Source organism: Lutra lutra, chromosome 10 (genome assembly GCF_902655055.1).
Source record: "Lutra lutra chromosome 10, mLutLut1.2, whole genome shotgun sequence".
NCBI classification, from domain to species: Eukaryota; Metazoa; Chordata; class Mammalia; order Carnivora; family Mustelidae; genus Lutra; species Lutra lutra.
The window spans coordinates 36,303,442-36,317,222 of record NC_062287.1 but is presented as its reverse complement, the minus strand read 5'-3'; the positions used below and the strand labels follow the sequence as shown (position 1 = coordinate 36,317,222).

The 13,781-nt window shown below is 37.6% G+C and overlaps 1 protein-coding gene and 1 pseudogene across 3 annotated transcripts in view; both read right to left on the bottom strand.

Moving 5' to 3' along the window:
- MTMR2 (myotubularin related protein 2) overlaps nucleotides 1–13,325 on the bottom strand; it is a 129,435-nt gene extending 116,110 nt beyond the window's left edge. The window contains exons 1-2 of one of the 3 annotated variants that reach the window (XM_047692056.1): nucleotides 12,741–13,322; nucleotides 3,548–3,618 (exon numbers count right to left, since the gene is read on the bottom strand). Coding sequence is in view for 2 of the 3 variants with exons in the window: in XM_047692055.1 (XP_047548011.1) it covers nucleotides 12,741–12,820 (80 nt within the window). In the remaining variant the exon portion in view is untranslated. Of the gene's footprint in view, nucleotides 1–3,547; nucleotides 3,619–12,740 lie in introns of all 3 variants that reach the window. The other 2 variants (XM_047692055.1, XM_047692054.1) reach the window with 2 other exon arrangements.
- On the bottom strand, nucleotides 8,224–8,358 carry LOC125080323 (uncharacterized; annotated as a pseudogene).
- Nucleotides 13,326–13,781: the final 456 nt, after the last annotated feature.

The following is a 13,781-nucleotide window of genomic DNA, read 5'->3' as shown; positions in this document are numbered from 1 at the left end:
CTTTTTTCTTACTTGTTTTTGCCTTTTTTCCCCCTCTATCTGTATAATAAGGATGAGGAACACATCTCTCTTTTTAAAACATCTTTTTAAAATATTAATACCGAACACCATCATAGTCCTTTACAAAAGTCAAAGTGCTCTCATCCATATATTATCTTTCATACACACTACCAACTCTAGGGCTACCTTGCCTGATACTAAATTCTGGTTCAATCAACCTGTATGACCTTGAGGAAGTTACTTCACCTCTCAATTTCATCATCTACAAAGTGGGAATAATGGTAATTCCTATACTTCACAGGACCATTATGAGAATTAACAATTAATAGTTAATAAACTTAATTAAATAAATATATATAAAACACTTAAAACAGTGCCTACCACATGGTACACACTACACAGATGTTAGCTGGGTTTTTTTTTCTTATTGTCATCATCAATCCCCATATTTAGACCTCACAACAATCCTGTAAAGGCAGGATTCATTTCATTGTATTATTTTACCCTTTTCCCAGATAAGGGAATCAGGCTCACAGAAATCAAGTGCCACATCCAGAGTCACAGTCCAAAAGTAGAATTAAAAAATTAAAGAACCAAGGACTGTGTTCTATCATATCACAGTATATTTTTTGAGTTTATATAGTTCAACATACTTCTAAAGGCTATAATTACTACCGTTTTAAACATTTAAACACTCAAAAATTTTAAGCAGCACACACTGGTAACCTTGCTGGGAATGAGTCTTTGATCCAAAAGATACCTGCATCTCTTATTAGTACTTCAAGAGTAGCGACATGAGTCAGACTTCTAAAGAGAAGCACTCACTGAATAATCAGGCTGGCTGGGCCAGATGAACCTGTCATCAATTTTCCAATATTCAGAATTTCCTTTAAAGAGCAAGATGTATACCCCATGACACTTCAAGAGTTCCATGTTACGATTCATGCTGGGCAGTGGAAAGAGAATGGCATCTACAGTCAAAGTTCCAGTTCCATCTCTTACAAGCAGGAGACAGTGGACAGTCATGTCACTTCTCTGAGCTTCAGTTACTCATCTGTCAAATGAAGACGTACCTCATGAAGCTGTTATGAGAAACAATGGAGCTGATGTAGGACAAACAGCGTTGTTACTATAAAAACTATACCAAAGTGTTAACATGACTATTAGCTACTTTGATTACACTGAGGGATAATACTGAGCATTCATTCATTCTTCCATGGAAAATGGCTGAGAGAACTCTTCCAAAACAGAAACATCACCCTGAGTGTATAATTTTATAAGGTGACAATCTGGATTAGATTAACACAGTGAAAGAGAAATTTAGGTAACCTGCAAAGTATCTATTCTAAAACCATGTGCTTAAAGGGGACTTAATAAAGTCTGACCACAGGAAACAAGAGAAGAGACCAAGAAACGAACATACGTATTTCTCTTTCTGATTTTAAACTAAGTGATACTGACTATTTTCAATTAAGTCACAAGGAAACTCAGCAGACACATGATCATCATAGCAGCAATCATAGTACATTATATTTATGTGACATTTTACAGTTCTGAAAGCATTTCACTTATATCAGCATAGAAATATCATATTGTTCTGTTCACAAACATATGTTAACATTCATAAAACTTTCACTCTCAGACACTCTTCAGTGTCCAAACATAAAAATGAAGGCATTAGACTACATTAAAAAAGTTCCCTTTTAGAGCTATCATATTTATGATTTTGGGTCTGTGGCTAAAAAAGAGCAAAAAACATTTAATGGAAGGAAAATTCATAATATTTAAACTGATTAGAAATGAATAACTGATTTTAAAGTATCTTTTCTTAAATCTTACCATTAAAACAGGTCTCAAAATATCCAGAAAATTGGGTAATGGCATTCTATAGTTAAACTTACTAATAAATTCAAGAATTACAGAATATCTCCCAAAAACTGAATAACTACTTTTACTAACATAAGATTATAATTCAGTAACTATCAGTATACCATACACAATGCAACATAAAGTATACACAATACTAAAACTAAGTTGAACTCTACGGTTCAGAAAATAATTTAGACTATTTCAGTCACTCGGAGATACTGTGACTATCAGCCATAATAATTCAGTATTAAAAATATAAAATAACTTCAATGCTTAATGTCTCTGGCTTGGTATATGAAGTATCAGATTCTGAACCAAGAAAATAAAACCACCTCTAAAAGTATCTCATAGAATCCAAGGGGGGGAAACAAAGTTTTAACATTAAATTACTCATTACAGTTGAGCAAGCACCTACTATTTACAAAGGCTAGCTACTATCATTTAAAAATTAAATCATATCCCTTCTCAGAAGCATGAAACTTAAAGGCCAAGTTGGAATAGTATCATGGAGGAGGAGAGGGGTCTTCTACTTGGATTACTGGGGTATTCCTGGACTACTAGAGCATTTTTCTACCCAGTGATTTCAAAATCAGAACAAGTAACATATCTACTAAAGAAACAGTCCAGGTTTTTCATGCACAAAACTCATATATGCATTCAGTTAATTTTTTCAATAAGAGTAACGGATTCATTGCAATTTTATATACATACAGGAAAGCTGCCTGGCCCAACAAAAGTCACTGTGTGATTTAGTGAAGTCTAGAACTGGGAGTCAGGAGATCACTTCTAACACTGATTAGCTCTGTGACTTTGGAGGAAACAACACCAATCGTCTCTGGCCTTCTAATACATACTATACCTTTGGGTAAGTTATTAAATTTCTCCAGGTCTCTTCCTGCATCTACAAACGTATAGAGTCCAAAAAGTATCTGGATTGAAGATTCTCACTTTAAGTGCAGATTCTTGGGCCCACTCCCAGCGGCTCAGAATGTCTGCGCTGGAAGCTAGAAAGCTAAATGTCTTCTAAGCACCACAGGTTACTGAAATACGCAGGTGGTCCTCAGCCACACTTAAGGTCATCACAAGTCCTAGTCAAACCAGATGATCTCTAATGTCCCTAAATGTATAAAAAAGATGACACAACTCATTTCAGCACCAAGGTCTTAGGAATTCTGGATCTAGCATAATGTGTAGGTCATAGTAGATGCTAAACAAATACTTCTGGAGAGGAAGAAAGGGAGGGAGGGAGGAGGCTAGCTAGCTAAGTGGTCATATTTTGACAAAGAAACATACAAAATGATAGTAAAATTAAAATTGAGTAAAACAGCAGCAGCCAAAGAGCAAAGACCTCAGTTTCTACACACATACAATTTTAAATATAACACGAGCCGTTGTCGAACAGCAAACTACTAAAGAGAAAAAGAGAAAAAAAAGTACACAGAAGCAAAAGAATTTTAATGGAAAATTACTGGTGACTAAAACATAGCAACTGTTTACTCCGGGTAAAAGAGAACACAGAATTTTAAGGACTGGGAGTTGGAATTGGGACTAAAGTTTGAAGTTACTGGTTACTCAAAGGCATAAATTCCATTTGGGATAAAAGTATATGGATTCCAGAAATATTGGTGACAATATTAACTTTTGTCCATTTTTGAATTCCATTTTCCCATTCACTTACATTATAATTTTTGAGATGTTTTATCTTCACTTCTGATGGTCTTCAAATGTCAATGGCTCTTAACACATTAACTGTAAACAAACATACAAAGGAACTTAGGGGAATTCAGATACTTAAGGAACCCTAAACTATTCTGAATTATTCTGTAAAGCCTGTGGGGGAGGGAGCAGCGGGAGGGCTTTGGTACCAGGTTTACCTGCTTCGTAATGTATCGTTCAAAACTTAGTATCCTTCTAATGACACTATCCTCTTACTCATCAAGCAAAGAAAAAAAAAAGTTATCCTATCTTCTGTCAGAAGCAAAAAACATTCAAAGCCAGAGAAAATTCTCTCCAAATATGGACACTCTGAACTCACTGATGGATTATGTCTACATTAACCTTTTCCTGCTCAGCAGTGCAGCCAATCAAAGAAACTCATTTCCTTGCCACTACAACCCAACCATCCCGCCCTGGGACCGCCCTCTACGTACCAATTTTGGGCCTAGACCTACAACCTGGTTTGGGCCTAGACCTACAACCTGGTTTGGGCCTAGACCTAGGTCTTCAGGCATGATCAGGTCTTTACAAAGACCCTGACGTTAAGCAGACTTGGGTCCAAATGTCAAACTGCTCTCCCTAATCTTCAGTTTTCTCATCTGTAAAACAGAAATAATAATACTATTTATTTTATATAATTATGATGATAATATGAGAAAATGCATATTAAGGGATTTAGCACCATGCCCAGCAAGCACTCAAAAATGTTAAGTGCTATTATTTATATTAGTATTAACAATCACAACAATGATATTAATTTACTTCTAGAACAACTGTCTACCACTTGAAAAGCAAAGTTTATCCTAGGTGTTTCTATTTTTATGTACTGCCTTTGCTTATAATGGAAGAATATTATCCAATACCAGTAACAGAGGACATCTGTATCATATAAAATTTTATTTTTGACCTTGGTGGGCATCCTGGCTCAGCTCAAGAAAATTAAGGCTTGAAATCACTAGCCTGTCTTCAGCCAAAGTTATTATTCCTTTTGTTAATACATAACCTTCTAATAAAGTTCTACTTGCAGTGATCTGTGAAGGCAACTTTGCTATGAAAGGAGATTGACATATTTGTGACTCATTCCTTTTAAACCCTCTGAGCCCAAAGAATAATGCCATCCCAATCCAGAGGAGACTTCTCTATCCTCTTCTACCCAGTCCCAAATGATTCAACACTTATGTTTGACATTACATGCTTAAAATACTAATATTTAAGCTCAGAAACAAAAATGCATAAACACGAATTTCTCTGAATTTTCAAATTTTTAGGTCAAAGATACAAAAGCACACACAAAATATTGGCAACAGCATTCATAAACTAACATGGCCCCAAATGGCCAGCTTTCTTTCCCCTAGGCAGACCAAACCTTTAGAACTAAAATGAGAGAAAATACCTAAGTGGAACCTGAGTATATTTTCAGGGGGAGATAAAACGTATGGATACAAGACTGGAAGCAAACTGAAAGCAGCAGAAAAGTAAGCAATGTTGGCCACCATCCTCATTACCACCACTACTTTACACGCAATTCCTTGAGCTCTTCAAATGAAATAAAAAATGAAATAGCACAGTTAATCATTCTTCATTTGATTTCCATTTGCCTTTCACTTAATGAGTTGACAATTATGGAATGTATCCCTTTTATGTTATGGTCCCTGGTTAAGATTATAAAAATCTGGCCCAAGATAATACACAAGAAAAAGTATAAAGTTAAAAAACTTGAGTTTAGAGTGTTCCAAGATACAGTTTTCTTTTCTGGTCTGCCACAATATATCATGTCTCTCAGAGCATTTTCTACTTTGGTCACTGCTCTTAAAAGTCTAACAATGTCTCTGCTGTAAGAAGTATTGTCGACTTTAACCAGAAAATGTCTTCCTTGCTAAAATGATTCATTAATATGCTATGGAGAAGCTGCGGTCTCCAGTATGCATTCTTTACTATTTCCTACAGACAGAACCTCCAATTTTTAGCTCAGCACAGGCTTCCCAGAAGAGACTACACATCCTAGCCTTCCCTGTGGCTAAGTATGGCCATGGAACCATGTTCTTGCCAACTAGATGTAATCTTAAAAGACTATAACCTCAAAAAATATCCCTTAAGAAAGAAAACATGACTTTATTCTTCCTTTCATCCTTCCTTCTGACTACAATGAATGCAACGGTTAGAGCTCCAACAGCAATTCTGGCTCATGAGGTAAACTTGCAAAAAAGATTCTGTGTTCTCGATACTTCAGGTCCACTATATCAGATCAATATGAACTGTCTCTGGGCTTTTGTATGGGAGAAAAACTAAAATCATCTATTTTATGCCACAGCTGGCTGGGATTTTCTTTTATAATCTGTTAAAGCTAAAACCTAACTTCAATAAAATAAGAGTTTTCCAAGTATCAGTATTTAGGGGTTTTGAAGTATATAATTCAAAACATATTTTAAAAGCGAATTATTATACTGAAAACATAGCATCTGCCCTTATTTAATCTAGGCTTAAAAGTATTTAAAGAGCCCAAGAGTTAATTCCATCCAATAAGAGTCTTTGAAAAGTCATCAGCGATGGCTGCCACGAGTAACGACAAAGCGCATAGCAGGCAAAGAGCTGTGAAGGTGGCCCATTTGTGGTCTATAGTGATGGCACCAGTGGCACACACAGAAGCACAGTAAGAGGAACAGCACAATTAGTTCTGCCTAATAAAATTACAGGAAAGGGAACAAGAGATTATTATTTTCATTAAGAGGGCATCATCTCTAGTCCTTGTGATTTTAATAACTTTGTACCAATCTTTTTTTTTCAATAGTTCCATTTTTAACCTGACTTCCTGTGGGAAGCAGGCTTATAAAAATCACTACCTATCCTTTACCAACAACTCTCAATAGTTTTTAATCCTATCCACAGATTTAACTAAATCAAACAATGGGACAGAGCTAGCAAATGTTTTACCTATTCAAAACTAATTTTCTTAAAAAGAAAAAATACTATCTATTAAAATGTGCAGAATTTCCACTGGTCAAGACCTGAATCACATGCAACCTTTGGCCCTGGTGATTTTGAATACAATAGCATGAACTTGGCAGCTTTACAAAATAAGCTCACTGATTTCTGGACATCTGTATCTGGGTTATTTCCTTCCCTTGGGCGTAATCCAGACTTTACTAGTTCAGGTGATGGCTTCCTGGAATTACTTATTTATTTTAATATATTTTTTTTAATTTGTTACCACTAATGGATTTCACCAAGGACCTTGTTTAAAAAAAAAAAAAAAAAAAGATTTGAGAGAGAGAGAGTGTGCACGTGTGAGTGGGGGAGAGGCAAACGGAAAGAAAGAATGGCAAACAGACTCCCTGCTGAGCACAGAGTCCCACACAGGGCTCAATCTCATGACCCTAAGATCATGATCCCAGCTGAAACTGAGAGTTGGGACACTTAACCGACTTAGTCACCCAGGCGCCCCAAGGACCAATTTTTAAGAAAGGACCTAAAACATGTACTCCTGATGTGTTACTCATAGCTGAAAAGGAAAAAACCTTAGGAAATTTCCTAAAGCTCAGATATCATAAATCCCTAAAAGATAACTTTGACCTTTCACTCCTTCAATATTTCTACAAAAATGCTTTCAAGTAATAGGCTAATAGTAGATTTAACACAGACCTTAAATGAGTCTGTTTCAACAAATATTGATGGAGATACTAGAAAAAAATTAGTAAAAGACCTAAGGCAGTGGTTCTCAAACTCTAATTTTAGTTTAGGATCACTTGGAGGACTTGTTAAAACAAACTGCAGGCTCCACTGCCAGAGTGTTTTATCCAATTGCATCTGAGGTAGGACCAGGGAATCTGTATTTTTAACAAACCCCCAAAGGATGCCGATGCTACTGATCTGAGAACTACTGAACTACATTAATAGAAGACTACTGATGGCAGCATAAAGAGGAAAGAAAAAAACATGTATGGGACCCAACTCAGTTTCAGTACACTTGTATACTTTTGCCTAGTAATTAATCTTTTTAACTTTTCTTTCAGAAAAATCTACACAGTTATTACTCAAGTTCACAATAATATTGGCTCATATGTGACAAAACTTGAAAGTTCTTTTAGGGTCCTGGAATAATGAAATACAAAATAACTAAGTATGTCCAATGTCTGACGCAAGGTCCTAATTATATTGCCAGGGTTGGAAATTCAACCTGTAAGTTTCATTTAGTTCCATAACTAGTTTCTACCACTAATTCTGGCCAGCTGCCTCAGAAGATATGCCAAGAGTCACAAAGGGAGTAGGTAAGAATGTGTGATTGGACACAAATCCATCACCACTACTGGAAAACAACCCAAAAGCACATTTCCTACCAACATATCAGCTCTAAGTGACCTTGAGGCTGAAACTAGAGATGAAACCTTACAAAAAATGTGATTCAGAAATCTTAAAAACTCTTCTTCCTTTTCAGACGGTAAGTACTATCAAAATTCATGGAAACAACCAGGATTTGCTGTTTTCAGATGGTAATTTTAAAGGAAGACATTAACTTAAAAATGTAATTAGCTAAAGACTACTTTTTTGAGTATATTCAGCGTACCACACTTTGTTTTGTCTAAGTTAAATATAAGTATGTACATATAAACACATAAATATAAATGTAAAGAATTTATAGACTAGAAATCAACTGATTAACCAAAATAATCTGAGACAAACAAGTAGTGCCCAGAATAACTGCAGCATTTGAGAGTATATAAAAGATGAAAGGAACAGGTATTACACTTGATCTTAGCCAGAAGGCTGAGAAGCGAAGAGAGAAACAGGTATTAAATAAAAGTCTGACAAGTTAAGTTAGAGACCAAAATAATCAAGAGTAGCAGATGGAAAAGTAGGCAGGCTAAAGGAACACAATGTTGTGAAAATATATTACTGGGCACAGAAAAGATAATGTAGCCAATAAAATCAGCTCAGTGTATCAACAGGCTTCATGCAAGATGAGCTTTAACTTGAAGCTGTGTCTTTATGGGCCAAATTCAACATAGGAAAACCCTTTTTAATCCTTTGAATGGAGACTGCAAATAGAAGAGCAGTGAACATTGAACATGTCTTTATTCAACACTTACTAGACACCTATTTGGCACTAGATATATTAGCATGTGATTATGCACAGTAAAAAATTATCAAGAAACCCACTCAGGCAGTACATTTTATAACACTGTACAAACTGAAAATAAAATGGAAAGCCAGACTAAGAAGACAGAAATAGTACCAATATACTGACAAATCCTGCTGTAGAACTTACACAAATCTAAGGCTCAGGCCTACCCTAGCTATCATACCTAGCCTACAGTACTGTTTTATCTCTATCCTATATAAATCATACTTATGTTAAGAATCAGAGTCAGGGCAACAAGAATTAAATTATGGAATACAGCCAAATTATCAGTGTGCTAAAGTGAATTTTTTCACAACTCTCTCTCTGAGGCTGGAGGCACTGTAAGACAGACAACACGGGATACACAAGAGGGGCTGCATAGCTCACTTAAGTAGACTAACACCAAGTAAGATTCACCAAAGAAAATTACTTTTTTTAAGGATGCAGGATGACAGGAGAGCCTGGGTGGCTCAGTGGGTTAAAGCCTCTGCCTTCGCTTTAGGTCATGATCCCAGGGTCCCGGGATTGAGCCCTGTGACTGGGCTCTCTGCTCGGCAGGGAGCCTGCTTCCTCCTCTCTCCCTGCCTGCCTCTCTGCCTACTTGTGATCTCTGTCTGTCAAATAAATAAATAAATAATTTTAAAAAGGATGCAGGATGACATAACTATAGCTGATTAGGAAACTGCTATCTGGATATCATATTAAAAAAAATAAAATCACTCTTTCCTGGCCAAAAGCATTAAGCTTATGATGACCTAGAAGGCAAAGCCAGAAGCAATAGCAACTCTGACCACAAATATAGACACGTAGATACACAGACAGACATATCAAGAGTCAATATATATTTAAAAATGTTATTTATTTATTTGAGAGAGAGAGCATGTGTGCCCTAGGGGGAGGGACAGAGGGAGAGGGAGGAGAGAATCTCAAGCAGACTCTGTAATAAGCATGGAGCCTGACTCCAGGCTCAATCCCAAGACCCCAAGATCATGACCTGAGCTGAAACCAAGAGTCAGACATTCAACTGACTGAGCCACTCAGGTGCCACAAGCCTCAACTTAAGTTTAGTGTGAACTACAGACCCCACAAAAGCCTGTCACCCAACTTCAGTGGAGTGTGTCCTTTTCAAAAAAAACAATGGGCAACCAGAAGGATTAGTGTATGATTTTTCAGACTTATACTCTTATTTCCCAGAAAAGCATAAAACAACTTACAAATTAGCACATTTAAATATAATATTTAAACTGAATTAATCTAATAGAAGTATTTGAAGAAATTAGATAGGCATATAATACCAACTTCAGTCATATATTTGACTGAAGTCTTTTTGCTAAATTGAAGAGAAACATGCAGTTACATAGTTTGCATTTTCAAACAAATAGGAAGCACACTTTTTTGCATAAATAATTTTTCCTGAAGCTAAACACAGCAGAAATTTTTGTCAATCTAGTGTATAAAAGACATATGGGAACACACTGAACATACTATTATTGTATAGTTAGTATTGAAACAAATTCACATGGCAATTTCCTAATTGAAAAATTGAAAATTTCCTAATTGTAAAAAACAGAAGGGATAAAAATAAACTACAATTTAAGAACAACATTTCCACAAAAGGCTGAGACAATACAATCCAAACATCGATATTTTGCTTTATTATAGACTATCAAAGTAAAACTCAAACAACTGGATAGCCACTTAGCATAGCTATTAGAATCATGGTTGTCTACCCTGCCTCTGCATTAGAATCCTCTATAATTGTTTGCCTAGATTAATTTTAAATTTAAGGTAACAAGTGCCTACAATGCAACTATTCTATACCGTTGATCAACCAGGTGTAATGATTCATAAAATAAAAGACATGAAAAAATTCAGCAGGGTGAATTCTACATAGCAGACATTCAATAAATGTAGTTTTTTCTACCTTCCAGAGGAAAGGAATGAAAGCTAGCATTCTCCTATGGAAAGTAGATCATACTTATTTTTTTTGTCCAGAGAGGATGAGGCTAAAATATTCTAGTGAAAACTCTTTCAAGGAGTTAGTTTTTTTCAAATTCATATGTTAGTAATGTAATTTTTTAATTAAGAGTTAGAAAGCATATATAAACTTTAAAGTTACTGGGCTTTCTTGTGGGGGGGAATTAAATGTGCTTCGGTGGCACAATTAGGAACGTTAATTTGTAATAACAAACATTTATTTAGTATAATTTCAAAAATCTATAAAGGGAATATCTTAGTAATTGATAAGAAGGTATCATAATCACTATTGTCATTGAATAGTCTAGAATGATAGAACTTTAGAGCACCAAGGGACCTTACAGATCCCTCAAAGATCTGTATAAAGATCAACTTCTTTATTTTGAAGATGAGAAAACTGTAGACTAGAAAGGTTCAATGATACAAGCCAAAAAGCTAGCAGAGCCAGGGACTTTTAAGAGCCTGAGCCTCTTAACTTCCAGCACTTTCTTCATTCTAAAAGACTATGCTGCCTCCTGTGGTTCGAAATTCTACTGCTTGGGTGAGATTACTGGCTCCTTCATTTGTTTTCTTTACATTCTATTCTGAACCATAGCTGCCATTCATAACTTCCCTATAAAATTATAATTCCAACCTGTTTTCTGCATAATTTTACAGCTGAGAATGTAAATCCTCCACTCTCTAAATTTCAGAGTAATAAACATAAAATTTTTTAAATACCTAAAACAAATGTACAGTATATGTGATTGAATGCAAAGAAAAATTCTCCTCCCCTGGATAATTACATCTACAGATTCAAAGAGATTTTTATTTAGCACTCTAACATGCAGGGTCTTTGTTAAATGCTGAACATAGAAGAAAAGATATAGTCCTTTTCCTCAAGTAGAAAAGTCAATTAAACCAACAATTACACTGTGTTTGTTAAGAACTCTGAAAAAGGTGTGGGCAGGTTGCTATGAGTGCTTTAGAAAGAGAATCTAATTTATAATAACAGAATCAGCTAATAATTTCCCATAAGGTCTGAGCAGTAATAGGAAAACATAGCTGTGTCACCCAAATTTAGTGGGGTCCAAAATGAATTAAAAGAGAGAAACTTCTCTTTATTCAGAGGAAAATGAAATTTGTGTTTTCACACAGATTAGTATCCAATAACTCTTTAATAATAATTGACTATTTTTTGATGGGAAAGAACTTGATTTCGTTGTGGCTACATAACAAATACAGGTCCTCTATTATTTCTTCCTAAAATTTTACATCACTATTTTAAAGCCAAAGGGAAAATATTCATCTAAAACATGTCTAGTTAATATTCACAACAGCTGTCTACAAAACTGCATACTAAAGTCCTTCTCAACATAGGGGTGGGGGGGCATCTGGTACAAGAGAATAACCAGGAGAATCAGCCCAAGAAGGAAGAAAACTACCACTCATTATTCACTCGGGGTTAAGGACTGCTCAGATTCCCAGATAATTATTTTCAGCTGGAAGATTTGGAAAAAAGACGTACAGTGGGCATTTTTATTTACATTTTTAAGGCGAAATGGGGGGAAGGGGTCAGAGTATAGGGAAAATCATTAAAGACATAAGGAAATGAAGTGACGGAAAAAGAGGAAAGGGTGGGCAAGAATCCCAAAATCAAGGGCACACGGACAGATGGAACAAAGACTGGAGAACTGTTTGGAAAAGTGTAAAGAAAGGCAGAGAGGAAATGAGGGGTGGTGGCTGGCGGGGGGGGGGGGGGGGGTGCTGTCCAAAAAAATAATCCGAGAGGTAATGAGAAACAAGAGAAACCAATGAACTGGGGCTGCCTCAACCAGGGATAAACCACGATCGTTTTAAGTAAAGTAGAGTCACCAATTGAGCAGCAGTGAGTTTTAACCTCCCGTTTTTCCCAGCCTCTAAACCCCGAAGAGGAGGGAAGAAGTGGCTCCCAAGTCGCAGGAAAGGAATTTCGGCGCAGCCTTCGGGAAGCAAGTCGAAGAGCTGGGGCACCATCCAGTGGGTCCCCGGCCCCTCTCCATCCCTCTCGGGCGCTGGGCGGGGCCCTGGGCATCCTGGTTACCTGGACAGGGAATCCACGCTGGGCGGCCGTGCTGCGGCCGGCTGGGAGCCAAGACTCTCGCAGCTCGAGCTCTTCTCCATGGCGCGGCGGGGGCAGCAGGAGGGAAAGGCTGAAGCGACCTCCGCGGCTGCGGGGCGGGAGCAGCGGAGGGCGGAGTGCGCCGGGCCGAGGCCGCGGTCAGGCTAGCGCCGGCCCGGGAGAAAGACCGGAAGCGGCCATGTTCCCCCAGACTGCACCGCGCCCGGGGGCTGCGGAGGAGCCGGAGGACCCCGCGGCTCCCCTTCGACTGCAGCCCCGACGCGCTGCGCTCCTTACGTGCGCTCGCTGCGTGCCCCGCGCTGCCTCTGGGCTCTGGGAAGGGGAGGTGCCTTTCCCGGCGTGAGAGGTTCCCTTGCTGCTGGGCTCGGGACCTGGGGGAGTGCGGACGAGGACCCCACAGGAGGAGGGGGAATTTCAGAAGTAGAGAGAAATAGGGAATACTAGGGACGAGGGTCTCAAAAAAAAAAAAAAAAAAAAGGAAAGGGACAAGGATCTTAGGAATGGGGGGTGACTGAGACAGGAATAGGGGAGAAGACAGGATAGTAGAGGAGTCCGTAGGATGAAGGGGCGGAAAGGACATGGGGCGGGGCACGAAGAGGGGAAGAGAACTTAGGGAGACACAACGGATGAGGGTACTAGAGATGGCAAAGTGTTCACCAGATTTGGGGCTGAAAATAATAAATAATTATCAAATGGTGATTAAAAGTTGCTTTAACCAGTCAGACACGAATTCAAATCCTGCCTCTGCCGATCGCTTGCAGCATAACCCAAGGTATTGAACATCAGCTTCCTTACCTGTAAAATAGGAAAAATGATAACTTCACAGATTAGATGAAATAATACATGTAAAATGCTTAAATTTTGGCTCATAGTAAGCACGCAAATATTAGCTGTTAGTATTACTACCTACTTCGTAAGGGTTGTTAGGATGTGATGTGTTCATGCATATAAACGGTTTCTAATACAACTTCAAAAAATGATAGGTATAGGGCAGGAATATAT